General features: G+C 46.6%; 1 protein-coding gene across 4 annotated transcripts in view; it reads left to right on the forward strand.

Moving 5' to 3' along the window:
* Positions 1 to 1999: 1999 nt before the first annotated feature.
* Positions 2000 to 15444, forward strand: part of LOC110526245 (protein MTSS 2) — a 93625-nt gene continuing 80180 nt past the window's right edge. For 2 of the 4 annotated variants that reach the window (XM_036980608.2, XM_090238424.1), the window contains exons 1-3: positions 2000 to 2636; positions 13858 to 13919; positions 14135 to 14208. In XM_036980608.2, coding sequence (XP_036836503.2) covers positions 2568 to 2636; positions 13858 to 13919; positions 14135 to 14208 — 205 coding nt within the window. In that variant the 5' untranslated portion in view covers positions 2000 to 2567. The remainder of the gene's footprint in view (positions 2637 to 13857; positions 13920 to 14134; positions 14209 to 15444) is intronic. The other 2 variants (XM_090238423.1, XM_036980606.2) reach the window with 1 other exon arrangement.

Consider the following 15444-nt stretch of genomic DNA (forward strand, 5'->3'; position numbering starts at 1 on the left):
CGAGCTGTCATAAGCGAACAAGAGAATGCTCAAGTAGAAGCGATGCTCGTAGTGGGCAGGGACTTTAATACAGGGAAACTTAAATCCATTTGATCTAATTGCTACCAGCATATCACATGTGCAACCAGAGGAACACAAACTATAGACCACCTTTACTCCACACACAGAGATGCGTACAAAGCTCGCCCTCCATTGGCAAATCTGAAAAATGTCCCTCTGCATCTGGATCCTGGACTTCCTGACAGGCCGCCCCCAGGTGGTAAGGGTAGGCAATAACACAACTGCCATGCTGATCCTCAAGACGGGGGCCCCTCAGGGTTGCGTGTTTAATCCCCTCCTGTACTCCCTGTTCACCCATGACTGCGTGGCCACGCACGACTCCAACACCATTATTATGTTTTCCCGACGACACAACGGTGTTAGGCCTGATCACTGACAAATATGAGACGGCCTATAGGGAAGAGGTCAGAGACCTGGCAGTGTGGTGTCAGGACAACAACCTCTCCCTCAACGTCAGCAAGACAAAGGAGCTGATTGTGGACTACAGTAAAAGAAGGGTCGAGCACACCACCATTCACATTGACGGGGCTGTAGTGGAGCGGGTGTCCTTGGTGTCCACATCACTAGCAAACTATCATGGTCCAAAAACACAAAGACAGTCATGAAGCGGGCACGACAACTCCTATTCCTTCTCAGGACACTGAAAAATGTTGACATGGTTCCTCAGATCCTCAAAAAGTTCAACAACTGCACCATCATGAGCATCCTGACTGGTTGCATCACCGCTTGGTATGGCAACTGCAAGGCATCCAACTGCAAGGCGCTACAGAAGGTAGTGCGTACGACCCAGTACATCACTGGGGCCAAGCTTCCTGCTATCCAGGACCTTGGTACGAGGCGGTGTCAGAGGGAGGCCCTAAAAATGGTCAAAAACTCCAGTCACCCAACTCATAGACTGTTCTCTCTGCTACCTTGTGGCAAGTGGTACCGGAATTCCAAGTCTAGGTCCAAAAGGCTCCTTAACACCTTCTATCCCCAAGCCATAAAACTGCTAAACAGTTAATCGAATGGCTACATGTACTATTTGCATTGACCCCCTTTTTTACGCTGCTGCTACTCGCTGTTTATTATCTATTTATAGTCACTTTACCCCTGCCTATATGTACATGTTACCTCAATTACCTTGACTATCCTCTACCCCACACATTTACACGGTACAGGTACCCCCTTCACATTGACTCGGTACAGGTACCCCCTTACCCCCATGTATAAAGCTTCATTGTTATTGTTATTGTGTTTCTTTAAAAAAAAATATACATGACCCCCCCCCCCCCCCCCCCCATTGTTGGTTAAGGGCGTATAAGTAAGCATTTCACTGTTGTGTTCGGCACATGTGACAAATAAAATTGTATTTGATTTTACATTTCATAAAGGTAGGCGAGAGACCATAGCCATTACCTCAATGTCAATGAATGAGGCACAGGGAATGAGTGGAACATGATTTATAATCCAGAGGAGGGTTGACTGTGTGGATATGCCCGAAAAAAAATTCTCTATCCAAGAACGGATGAGATGATTATAATATAGTTATGCAGTGGTCTGCATATTAACTCAGATATTACACTGTAGACTAATTAATCAAGGTTTAACGACCAGTTTACAAACGGGTTTGTCACAGACAGCATATTTTTGTTTGTTTAGGTTTAATAATCCAAAAGGCTATTCGAGGCTCCATTGGTTTTTATATCAAACATAATAGAAAGCATGTTTGTTGATCCTGTAGTGTTGTGTAATAGCCATGATGTGTGAAACGCTCTAATGAATTGAAACACAATTGAGGCATCACAAAGCATTTCCCCTGCGCACAGGTGCATTCGGCATGCGTCTCCGCTATCGCATTGAAATGTTTGATGGGCTAGTGTGTCTGTCTGTCTGTCTGCGTGTGTGTGTGCGTGTGTGTGTGTATGCGCATGCACCCCCGCGGTTAACCCCTCCCCCCAAACACCACCTCCATGTGACAAGAGAGCTGTCCGGCCCCTTTCGATTCCCATAGATCGAATTACTGGCTCTGCTCAATCCGCAGCACAGCCCACTGCCTCTTCTCCAATCACCGGTAGCCTCGCGCTCCCCGGGTAGGCCTACTCACCAACCTACTGTCTCACATTTTGATACATCACTCCGGCGCTATTACCTCTCATCAACCCAACTCGATTTTTCCTTGCTATCCGAAGATGAGAGTGTACATCGCGGTGCCCTCTGCATGCTTTACCTCCTAACTCGGGCTCTAGACCCGCAGCTGGGACCAGAGAGAGAGTAACCTCTCTCTTCTCTCATCATCACTCGCTTGGTGTTCTACGGACACGGGGAGCGAGCCGACAGTCGACCACAATAATTGTACCGTATTTGTGTATAATTTATCTTTCTCGTCCTCATCCTGTCTTTCACGCTGGGCACAGACAGGGAAGGAGAGAAGACCAAGGCTTCGCAATCGCTATTTCTACCGTGGAAATACATTTGGTGGGGTTTTGTGCCCTGTCCGTATTTGGTGAACCCTGGATTTAGTGAACATGGAGACGGTGGAGAAGGAGTGCGGGGCGTTAGGTGGACTATTCCAGGCGATTGTCAATGATATGAAGGTAGGTCGGGCATCATTATGACCGAAACATTTTTTTGTTTGTTGCCTGCATTTGTGAGCTGCTTGTTTTCACCCTCGAGGACATGGAACCGTTATTCTGTCACAGTGCGTCGAACGGCTACCTACCTGATAGTGACTATCCCCCAGGTTTGCGCATTCTGTCGCGTCATTGCTTTGGAAATGTTGCTTTGACAGCTACTATAATTGAATCCAATTGCTCGATCACCATTGCATGTGCTTTGTGTGTGTCAGAGCTTTGGTTTACTCTGCATAGATCAGGTTAAACCTAGTGTGTGTTAGGGTAAGCATGTGCATTCGAACACGATATGGATTATAACCATATGGATAATTTATGATTGAATAAATGTGCATGTATTCGGCTTTTATTAACACAAAATAAATGAATGTTAAGCTGTCAGATTTAACCATGCCATTTTCACATGTCCCATGCTTCTTTTTTTTGTTTTGCGTGCGGGTAATAAAAACCGCTGTTATAAGCTCTCCCGTTTTTTAGAAAGCAGCACCATTGATTTTCTGCCAAGCTGATTTTTTTTTTAAAGAGACCGTGTGAGGTAAGCATGAGCTCCTAGAAAGCCATCACGCGTCCAGCAGTGCACACCGCTGTGCATGTCTGAATGGCCCATGGTGTCGGCCGAGCCTGCTGTATGGTCTGGCCTTCTTCTCTGGTTAGCGCAGCGATGATCCAGATGGGAAGACAGCAAGCCAGACTCCTAGCTACACCCACTGTGACTAACCAACAGATTACTTGGCATACTTAGTATGTGGACAGTCTTACGCCTTGAACAGGAAATGGTAGCGCTGACTTGGGACCAGTAACACGGCTACAGTTGTTTCCATCTCATCATCTGTGCCTTTCTTTCCACTGTGTGAGAAATCATGGGTTTGATGCTGCATCAAGGGATTTCTACGTCATCCGAGCCCCAGTCTCATGTGAATAAGGTTGGAGTAAAGCTGGTGTTCTGCATGGTTATTATTCCTGCACGGACCATCTATATCTGTGAACACCATAGGGTTGTGAAGGAGATAGGGACACGTCAAACTGCAACCTCGGATTAACAACATCCTAAAGGAAGAACCGGTGACAACCCCCCCTGCACTCATGGTTACATCTCTCTATCTTTCTCTCCCCCACATCCACCATTCTCTCTCTCTCTCTCGCTCTCTCTCTCTCTCTCTCTCTCTCTCTCTCTCTCTCTCTCTAGCACTCTCTCTATCTGACACACTCATCTCATTAATTATTTTAAGACACATTTCCCATGGTCTTCATCGGATCTCTTACACCATGATAGGAGGATACTAACATATGGGTCAAATGGTCACTTCCACAGCATCCATCCTCCATGGGTCACTTGGAGTCTCAGGTTGGCCATTGCAGTGGTCTTTAGTGGGTGTCCCCACAGCAGAGTGAGATGCCACATGGTAAGATCTAAGCCACTGGCTGACTGCTGTGCTCTCATGTAACCCCAGACAACCTCATGACAACCTCATGTTGTCACTAATGACCCACCTCTCAAAGGACTGCCGTTGTTGGTGGCAGTAGAGAGGAAAACACACACACATACACACACACACACACAAATGGAGACCCGAGGATACCCTGTTGTTGGACAGGGATTGTCATTGCGAGGAGGGCCGCCGCTATTTGTGTCTTGATGGCTGGCTATGCTTGAGATGTTATTTGCGCTGAGTTTAACAGTAAACTCAGTGCTGTCATGCCGTCTCTGAACAATTCTTATCCTCTCCAGCTGATATATGCCCCAATGACGGATGAAGACAAAACATCTCTTCACTGAGCAATGAAATGCAAATATGCTGAATGATGCGCTATAGACTTAACACCTTGGGGAGCGCATGCCTTATGTGTGACGGGTCACGTGATCCATGTCCGAGTTAAGTGTTTCAACTGGAGGATGTCTTCCCCTCCCTCTCTCCCTCACGATCCCTTTGTTGCAGGGGGATTGACACCCCCATAGGGCATGCACAGTCACTTCTCATATGTGTCTCCTCTCCTAGAATCACTGGCTGTTTACCGGGCTTCCTCTTTGTTCACAACGCAGTAGACATGCCCAGTACAATAGCTGGCAACGCAACTGCACTAACGACACAGTCGACTACATGTAGGACACCTCTTAATTGGACGGTGCAGCGCAACACAGCACAGTGCCATGATGAGTGAACTGGAGGCCTCTCTGACATTAGCATACAGTACATGAGTCAGATGTTTCACTGAAAAGGAATGCACATTACAACCACAACGACATCAAAGAGACCCCCGTCTCCCCCTCTGTTCTCCAGAGAGAGACCCCCCCACACACACACCGTATGGTATAATGTGGAAGAGAGAGTGAGTAGTCCTTTGTTTGCACATCTTACTTGATGAGTGTATAGGTGGGGTGTGTGTGTGCCCCTTTTAAGGAGACACAGACAGGAATATATGTGTGTGAGGGGGCTGGCTGTCTGGCAGTGTTGGCTACAGCCCTCAGGGCTATGTCTTGTTATTACATGGTTATTATGTGTGGTGACAGAGCAAGGATGGAGGGGATTTGATTTGAAAGCACAGGGTGTCACATTCATGGTCAGCTTGTCTCTCTATAGGCTGGCCCAGTGTGTGCTGACCACACACTCAGTGCAGTGCCAGTAGAGACAGACAGAGTCAGGGGGTACCTGGGACTAGAGTGAAGACGGAAGGCAGGAGAAGTCCACGACGTGGTCTGTTTGCCAGCTGGACTGTTTCCATTCTCAGGCCCTGCCACACTTCTTTTCAAGGTGTGCATACCAGTCTGTCTCAGACAGGCATGCTGCCTTCACACAACGAGACACGGCCATCTGGCTCAGAGTGTTTATGTGTGTGTGTGTGTGTGCGCACCAGAGTATTCTGGAATGATTGCCTTGTCAAGTTGTGTGTCTTTTTGACGATTCATAGTTTGTGTGTGTGTTATTGGTCATGTGGTAGTCGGATGTTTATTTTTCCTCTGATTGTCTTCTTTGTAGCATGGCTTGTGAGTGTTTGTCTATGGATAATGTTGTGTCGTCTCACCTTTGTGTCAGAGTGGCAACAACGTTAACAAACAGATGAATGTGGGATGAACCACAAAGCTTGTGCTTTCCAAAATACATGCTAAGTTTTGACAGTTTCTTCCCATGACTTAGAGAATTGAAACAACCCCATACAGGCACAATATGTGTGTGTGTGTGTGTGTTGCCTGGCTAACTTGGGGAGATCCCACAGCATTTCTCAGAATGCGTGTTAACTGCTGCACGTGTGACCCATTTCTGGACACTGCCTTTGGGCCGATAGGCAGAGGACCAGAGAGGCCATCCCATCCATCCTCGTGACTCATGTGTCTGTGCTCCCCCAAAACTATCATCCCGTTTGTTTGGGGCCATTGATGCCATAACAACGTGCAGGGCCCTGGCTCTCTGAATGAGCACCTGTTCTCTTGTCTCTCGTTAGGCTCGTTAGAGACGAATCGACTGGTTTCAGATTGAGAAATCACATTGGGACATTGCCAGTGGTTCTCAGTTCAGGCTTTGTCGGGCCTGTCAAACTCATCTCATCACATTCATTTGTTGACTGTAAAACCACTCAGCGCATTGATAAGTAAAGAACGGGGGAAAGAAATGGTTTCAAATCACACCAAAAATTGCACCGTAGTTTAAAAAAAAATCTACCTACTGGAGGAACAAAATCCACTGTCCACTGTTCTCTCATGCAAAGGTATTTAGTGTGGTTTTCCATTCACTATACCCCTGATGTTACTATGGGGCTTACTGGGTCCAGCAAAAAGGAGGATGATGCTGACCGTTATCCTCAAGTACACCCCGACCTCCAACAAGACACATCTGCATTCCTCACTGTCTCTGCATGATGGACAGCCGTCGGCGACCATCCCCACCAATGAGAGTGCCACAAAATGCTACCTGCTTTTCCGTCACAGACCTGTCATGTGTTTTAACGCCACAATATACAGTATCTCAGAGTGGTGGCAGTGAGTCACACGGAGGACCTCAGTGAAGACTCCCATTTCAATTAGGCTGAGTGGTGCACCCACTGCCACTACACAAATACAACTTTGGAGACGTGGGACAACTAGACCTGGGATGGGGAGGGAGATAGTGAGTGAGAGAGGTAAGATGGATGACTAGAAGAAAGAAGGGAGATGATGGGTTGAAAGGATGAGAGAACATATGAGGTAGAATGAAAGGCACAAAGTGATACAGAAAGAGACAGACATAGATTGAGAGAGAGACCGTGAATGGAGAGAGAGAGAGACTGACATGGAGGAAGAAGCTGTGCCTTTTCCTATTAAGCGATTTCCATTATTCATTTCTGCAAGGCTGCAGGCTGCTGTGGTAAATGGTGAAGAGGGAGATTACCCCCCCCCCCCCCCCCACCCTCTATCAATCATTCACACTAGCAAGTCCGATGCACTGTGTGGGTGGGGGTTATGAGATTGAACCAAACCTGCTATTTTGATCAAGTGCCTGGCAGTGCTTGACACTACTGAGACACACTGAGCAGCCCAGGCCCCAGCCAGAGACACCTATAGTCATCAGCCTCCACCGGCCATCCCTCCGTCTCTCTGGGTAGCTCCACTCACCTCCATCCTCATCTCCCGTTTTTTTTATGGCTGAAGAAACAAAAAGTAACAAGAAATTAGTGGGAACTTTGGGTCTCACCTTATCTGCTTGCGATGTCTGGGAAGTATAAGGTCAAGCTCAGGAGAATGTAGCAAATGCATTCACATACGTATTTAAAAATTCTAATGACATCAACAGAGACTATGATTAACAGTGTCCCATGGTAGAAAGGGCGGGCAGGATAGTTTTGTTTTTATAACTATGTTTAGATTGGTAAGATCCTCTTCCTCATAAATTATGCAACACGCAATCTTTCTGTTTCATCTGATAACAACTTGCTGCCTGTATCCTGATGTCATTTGAGAGCAATGATTTGCCAACATGATGTAAAGGTAACCTATATCTGTCCTCAGGTAAGAACCCAGCAGTGTATTTAGTTGGTGTGAAGCAACAACAGTGGGGACAGAGCCAATACTATTCACGTACAGTGCAGGGGATGGAGAAGACTGGATCCAGAGGTTATATTTAGGCAATTTCACAGTAACGGAATTGTGCTTTGACTCAGATTTTTCACTTTAAAATGTAAGCCAAACAAAAACCATAGATTTCAAAGTTTAACAGACCGTACCACTACGCACGAGGACAACTCTGAACAATTTACACAGAACATTTCACAAAAACACGTACTGGAAGCACTGTGCAGAAGTAAAGTTCAACCGTAGTTTTTTGGGACCACATTTTCCAAAAACTCCGTTAGAAACCCAGTGCAGTCAAACATTAGATTTGTACTGTGTTTCATATATATATTTCCACACTAAATGGTTTGAATAATATTGTGAAAATTATGATATTTCCCTTTAAATGTAAGAGCTGTTTGAAAAGACCGCCTGACATTTCCTGTTTTGGTGGGATGGAGTTTTGGCCTACCCGGTGACATCACCAGACAGTACATTTGTTAATTGACCAATAAGAAATATTGTTCTAAACCTCTGCCAATAACAACTCGTTTTCAGTTTTTCCCTCTCCACTCCCAGACAGTCCTACTGGGGACAGTCCTGTTTACTTTTGACCATTCTAATTGTTACCCAGAAGTTATTTGATATTGAGATAAAAAAAAATTACATTTTCAAAGATTACAATTCAAACATGTCTGCGGAAAGAATGGAGTGTTAGCTATGACATGACACCTTGAGTTATTGAACTACAGTAGTTGAAGTGGATTTGCATCCGGGGAACAGAATTACGGTAACTCAATTACATCATGGGTCCCTGATGCGTAATATACAGAAATGCATCATTATGGATTTGAATGGCATTCTCTTCATGGGGATGTATCCTGAATTGGTGTAGAAATATGCAATATATTTTGCATATTTGAATATTGTTCTACAGACTAGCTATTATTGTAATGTGCTCTACCCTAGTGTGCTCTACTGTACTAAACTCTACTGTACCTTTATTTACTGTTCTGTTCGCTACGGTGCTCTACTGTACTGTACTGTACTCTCCAAACTTGTGAAACATAGACATCCATGACTGGTTCAGATGTGGTCCTGCCAGGGCGGACTGACCAAAGTTCAACCACGTTTCAACGTCCATGGACGTCCTGTGGCAGTCGGGGTTCAGTGGGTGAGGATGCTTGTTGCAGGAAATGGAACGAGGGCAGGTGGTTGTATGTGTCATGGTAGGGGTCAGTAAGAGCCACGAGAGGTGACATTAGCTGGAGAGAGAGGGAGAAGAAAGAGAGAGAGTGAGACAGAGAGAGAGAGAGTTGGAGACAGGAAAAGCGAGAGGGAGAGAGAGAGAGTTGGAGACAGGGAAAGTGAGAGGGAGAGAGAGAGTTGGAGACAGGAAAAGCGAGAGGGAGAGAGAGAGAGTTGGAGACAGGGAAAGTGAGAGGGAGAGAGAGAGAGTTGGAGACAGGGAAAAGTGAGAGGGAGAGAGAGAGAGTTGGAGACAGGGAAAAGTGAGAGGGAGAGAGAGAGAGTTGGAGACAGGGAAAGTGAGAGGGAGAGAGTTGGAGACAGGGAAAGTGAGAGGGAGAGAGTTGGAGACAGGGAAAGTGAGAGGGAGAGAGTTGGAGACAGGGAAAGTGAGAGGGATAGAGAGAGAGTTGGAGACAGGGAAAGTGAGAGGGAGAGAGTTGGAGACAGGGAAAGTGAGAGGGAGAAGAGAGAGAGAGAGTTGGAGACAGGGAAAGTGAGAGGGAGAAGTGAGAGAGAGAGAGTTGGAGACAGGGAAAGTGAGAGGGAGAGAGTTGGAGACAGGGAAAGTGAGATGGAGAGAGTTGGAGACAGGGAAAGTGAGAGGGAGTGGTTGTCCAGACTGTTTTCACAGTTTTGCTTTGACTACCAGATGACAGAAAGGGGGAAAAACCAACAGTTATGAGCTGAACATTAAAAGTATGCCAGTGGAAGGGAGGACAGTAGCAGATGACCCAACTGTGGTTAGTGTCATTTTGTTACTTTCTTAATGACTTAATAATTCATTAACAAAACAAAATGTAATAATTAATAAACAAAATTGGTATCAGTAAAAACACTAATAACTCATTTTGTAGGTCTACCTTTACTTGTTACTTCTGTGAACTTTATTATCCTCCCTCACGAGGGAGAGAAAAGAGAGAAAATATCTGAAAGATATGCAGGTTTTTGGTAATGGAATTACAAGGCACAATGTTTCTTTAAGTCACAGAAGGCGATCACTTTCTCGTAATAACAGAGGCACGTATTTGTGTCTCACAGGCACTTTGAGATTCGACATAGTATCTATCCTCCGGTAATGTAAACGTTACTGAGAAAACTCCAGCCCAGTGTTTGCGTTGTTCATACCAGTAGTGGAGACGTCAAGTTTCAGGACAAAAGATAGAACATCACACTTAGTGCAGTGGAGGCTACTGAGGGGAGGACGACTCATAATAATGTCAGGAAAGGAACTAATGGGATGGCATCAAACACATGGAACCCAAGTGTTTGATGTGTTTGACACCATCCCACAGATTCCCGCTCCAGCTACTACCACAAGCCTGTCCTCCCCAGTTAAGGGTGCCACCAACCTCCTGTGACATAGTGAACATTTCTGTTCAATCAAACTTGTCAGGTGCGTTGCCCGCGTCCAGCCCTCCAGCTGAACACATTTGGTCTGCTGATACGGTAAAGCCCTTGGAGGAATCTATTTTCCTGGGTCGAAGTAGCAGGAGCTCTCCTGATCTGGAGATAACGCATCGCGAGGTAGTAGACGTCGCGGTGGCTCGCGTTTGTGCGCGTAGCTCTGCTTCCGATGACTTAATGAAGCTTAGCCGCATGCGTCTATTAACCCTTTGCCCTTCCCTGTCTGTGCCCTGTCCTTGTTCCGACAGCCTGTAAAGGGGCTTCCTAGTAAGCTAGGGAATCACCATTCGTTCCTTGTCTCATACAGTTGCTATAGAGGGAATGTCTACAGTATCCTTTCCAGCACATCCAAAATGGGATCTATTATATTAGCATAAAGAACTGTGAAATTAGCCTCTATTGTGTGGATGTTTTATTTCTCTTTAAAAGTCTGAATTGGCCCGATTTTAAAGAGCTGGAATTGGGCTAATCCACGGTTTATGTCATCCTCCAGAGAACAAAGGAACAAAGAGGAAGCTGTGAGCTTTTCATTTGCTCAAGTAAATATGGTTGGTTCGCTCAACAACAGAACAGAATTCAAGTCCGCTGAGCACAGATATAGGCTACTGGACTGTAAACTCCCTGGACAGTTCCACAGAGTCCAGCTAGCCCATCATGTAACCTACCACCGTTAACCTTTTGAGGAGTTAGTGAGAGCTGGTGGAAGGGAGAGTTAATGCGCTGCATGTCTAGGGGTAGTCAGGCATGAGATGTGTTACTATGGAGTTTTCTGTGTGCCGTCACTACTGTGAGGATGTCTTTATGTGCAGAAGAGGAAGTGGTGATGCAATAGCATGTTATCAGTGGCTGAGTGTCCTTTTGAGGAGTGGCAGCCAGCATGCCCTGGCAGAACACTGTCACTCACTCTAAAGGTTCTATTAACGTTGCAGTTATGTGATGCTACTGTTTGTATGCCTTGACTTCCAGGGACGCAAACAACAATGCAATGTCAATGTTGCAATGTAATGTAATGTGGACCCAGAGTGGCGCAGCGGTCTAAGGCACTGCATCGCAGTGCTAGGGGCGTCACTACAGACCCGGGTTCAATCCCAGGCTGTATCACAATGAGCTGTGATTGGGGGGGATGCAAAATTTGGCCCAGCGTCGTCTGGGTTACGGGAGGGTATGGCTGGTGTTGGCTGTCATTGTAAATAAGAATTTGTTCTTAATTAACTGACTTGCCTAGTTAAATAAAGGTAAAATCAAAATGCAGAAAGATTTGTTGTCTTTACTCTGCATCATCAGTCTGCCTCTGGATTGTTTTTTTTCTTCTGATTAGAGTGCACCTTTAATGGCTCTGTTTTTCCACTTGGTTAAGCTAAAGGAAAAATAGCCTGCTCTCTTTACTTGGGAACCATCCAGGCGGCTGGATGGATGGAGAGAGGTACTTATCCCATTGTTTGTGGGTCAGGTTGCAAGTCGAGTAGGAGTGAGTGAGTGATTCATTGAGGAGGATTGGAAATAAAATATCCCCAGGCCTACAATGAACCTAATAAACAACCGTTACACTATCAGGCACCGCCAGGATCCCCTCAATTGGATTAAAATGGCCTAATATGGTAATGAGGGATGGGCTGGTGTGATTGTAATGGAGAGGCGGCGTCGCCCGCTCCGTATCTCCTATCCACAAGGCCTCTCCTGACAGACGTCAGGCTTGCAACATTGCAAGATTAGAGCACTTCAAACACAGACGGGGGACCGCAGGGAAATGCTGCTCTGATTTCGGACCAAATTAACTGACGTCAAACACCAGGAATGAGACGTCAGATCAAAGGGCCCCCTGTAGCCCCCGTGACATCCCAGCTCCTCTGCTCCGGTCGGGTACTGCCCATTAAATGCTCCTCTTCATCCTCTCTCTTTCCTGTCTCCCTCTCTTCCATTCTCTTTCCCTTTCCAACATATCCCCCTTTCCCTTCTCTCCAGTCTCTTTTGTCTTTTCCTCCCGCTATCTCCCTGGCTCTTATCCCCTCACCCCCTCTCTCCCTGCATGCTGGGGGTTTGGAGACGGCAGGGGGACTTGGGTGCACTTGCTCATGTAGATCTCCGACCCCCAGCTGTGCTGTGGAGTGAGGCTTATTTCAGCCTTGGACACACAGCGGTCTGATCTGCTGCTCTCAAATCCGGGCCGGAGCGTCTGACAACAAAGGCAGAGAGAGGTGCGGAGGGCTCGAAACACACTCTGCCCTGCAGGTAGAAGAGATGTTATAGTCAACATGTAACACCATGTACTCACAGGAGGTTGGTGGCAGCTTAATTGGGGAGGACGTGTCCGTGGTAATGGCTGGAGCGGAATGGGTGGAATGGTATCAAACACATGGTTTCCACCTGTTTGATGCCGTTCCATTCACTCCGTTCCAGCCATTATAATGAGCCGTCCTCCCTTCAGCAGCCTCCACTGCATTTACTACTATTTACCTCGTGGATCATTTGTGTGTGATAATGGGTGTGAACAAAGAGGAAATGACACGTAAATAGGGGGGAAAAAGAAGAGAACTTCACACGGTCATTTTGGGGTGCAAATATCGTGTTTGATTTGCATTGCCATTCATTGCTTCCTTTGGTATCTGCCCGGTGCCGGGGGCTGGTGGAAACAGAGGATGTGTTGCCCAATCACAGACAGTGATGACTCAGACCAGGGAACACAGACATTTTAGCCAGAATATTCTACTGCTCACAGGAGGTGCAATGCTGCACATAAAGTGCTTATTTTATGTTACACTCTTTGAAAAAATGGTTCCAAAGGAGTTCTTTGGCTGTCCCCATAGGAGAACCCTTTAAAGAACCATTTACACGGAACCCAAAAGGGTTCTACCTGGAACCGAAATGATTCTACTTGGAACCAAAAATGGTTCTTCAAAGGGTTCTCCTATGGGGACAGCCGAAGAACCCTTTTAGGTTCTAGATAGCACCTCATTTTTCTAAGAGTGTAGTGCGCAAACACAGGTCTAGAGCATACAACGTTGACTTGTGTTGTATGTGAGTTGTGAGTGAAAACGGTGTCACGCTTTTCGTCCTCCTCGTCTGAGGAGGAGTAGGAGAGATCGGACCAATATGCAGCGTGGTACGTGTCCATGTAAATTTTTTCAACAGAACACTAAACAAAAAAACAACGGGGAATGAAACGAAACAGTTCTGAAAGGTGACATACACTAAACAGAAAACATTCACCCACAAAACACAGGTGGGAAAAGGCTTCCTAAGTGTGATTCTCAATCGGAGACAACGAACGACACCTGCCTCTGATTGAGAACCATACCAGGCCAAACACATAAACACAACCTAGAAAAACAAACATAGACTGCCCACCCCCAACTCACGCCCTGACCATACTAACACAAAGACAAAATAGAGGAACTAAGGCCAGAACGTGACAAACAGTCAAATGTCCTGTCAGATGTTTGTACAGATCATGCACCAGTTGCATTGCATAATGTCCTTCTAACGTGTCCCTCTTTATGTATTTATTCCCAGTGTTCATACCCAGTGTGGGAAGACTTCAGTGCCAAGGCCACCAAACTGCACTCCCAGCTCAGGTAAGCCCCAGCCACTGTCCTGTGTCTACTAGAGCTGTGCCCGTCAATGAGATTCCCAGCCAGTGCCATTGACAACAATGTAATCCCCCTCTGTTCTGTTCTGAGGCGCCAGATCTGCTGACTATGTTTGTTTATGTTGAAATGACTGGGGTTGTGAACTGGTGCCAATCATGTGTCTGTCCTGTCTGCTCTGTCCCGCTCTGCTCTGCTCTCAGGACCACAGTGCTGGCAGCTGTGGCCTTCCTGGATGCCTTTCAGAAGGTGGCAGACATGGCCACCAACACCAGAGGTACGTGAGCTTCCAGATGTGTGTGTGTGTGTGTGTGTGTGTGTGTGTGTGTGTGTGTGTAGTGTAAGTTCTGAATACGTCTGTGAGTGTGGGGATGGGGGTATCCCAGCTGATTTGGGTTAATCTTTGGAGGGCAGGCTTTCCAGAGGAGGACAGAGAGACAGATTTGTGATTAGAGGATCACTCCTCCTGTTGTTGTGTGGACAGATTGTCATGCATGCATCTAGTTAAAGAAACCACAGAATGAAGTGTGTGTGTGTGTGTGTGCCTGTGTGTCGGTGTTCCTTTATGTGAGTGAATGACATCAGTTCTACTTGGATACGAGTCAAGGGAACAGATCCTCTTACGTCACACTCCGTGCCGATAGGGATGTGGTTTTTTATTGACAGTCACTTGATAGGATGTTATCAGCTTTAATACATTAGTTTACTGTTTCAAAAGTTGTTTGACACCGTGCTTGAAGTAACATTCTCTGTGAACTTTGAGGAGTTTTCATCCCTGAATTAGCTGTGTTTAGGGAGCAGAGATGGAGATGAATGGAGATGAATGGAGCATCATCCCACCGGATAATGTGAGGAGGGGAGAACAAAGGCTTGGTTTATAGTACAAGAGAGAGAAGATGTGGCAAGCGGCTGGGCAGCAGCGTTCTTTTTGGCTGGGGGCTCTGGGCATTGTTAGGAGACTGTGCTGAGCTCCTTTCAGCAGTCTTACTAGGGGGAACACTCAGGCTTGTTTTATGGCATGAGCAGAGGGACAATACAGACTGTAGGCCTTATAATGAAGCTACATTTCCTAGGGATATGGAATACTGGGCCCTATTGGGTGTGGCTCTTGTACTGAATGTGTGTGTGTGTGTGTTTATGGGTGTGTGCCTGTGTGTGTGTGTGTGTGTGTGTGTGTGTGTGTGTGCGGGCGTTTGTGCGTGTTTGCCCCCCTCCTCCCTGCGTGTGCATTTGTGTGCAAGTGTGTGTGATAATACAAGTGCGCGCATTGGTGTGTGTGAGACCCCACCAGGCGTTGACATTTTTAATGAGCTGACAGGGTTGGTTGCTTCCTGTCTGGCCTGTAAAAGCAGTGAGGGGCACATCCTAGTGATCCTACATCCTCCAGAGACCACAGGGGCCCACCTAGGGCAGGACACACACACAGACACACACCGCCGGGCACAGAGGGAGGAAATACACTATAGTGTAGGAGAGGAGATGTAGGAAAGGAGAGAGAGAGATAGGAGGTGCT

The sequence above is a fragment of the Oncorhynchus mykiss genome, chromosome 6, assembly GCF_057628025.1.
Source record: "Oncorhynchus mykiss isolate SJ-2025 chromosome 6, ASM5762802v1, whole genome shotgun sequence".
NCBI classification, from domain to species: domain Eukaryota; kingdom Metazoa; phylum Chordata; class Actinopteri; order Salmoniformes; family Salmonidae; genus Oncorhynchus; species Oncorhynchus mykiss.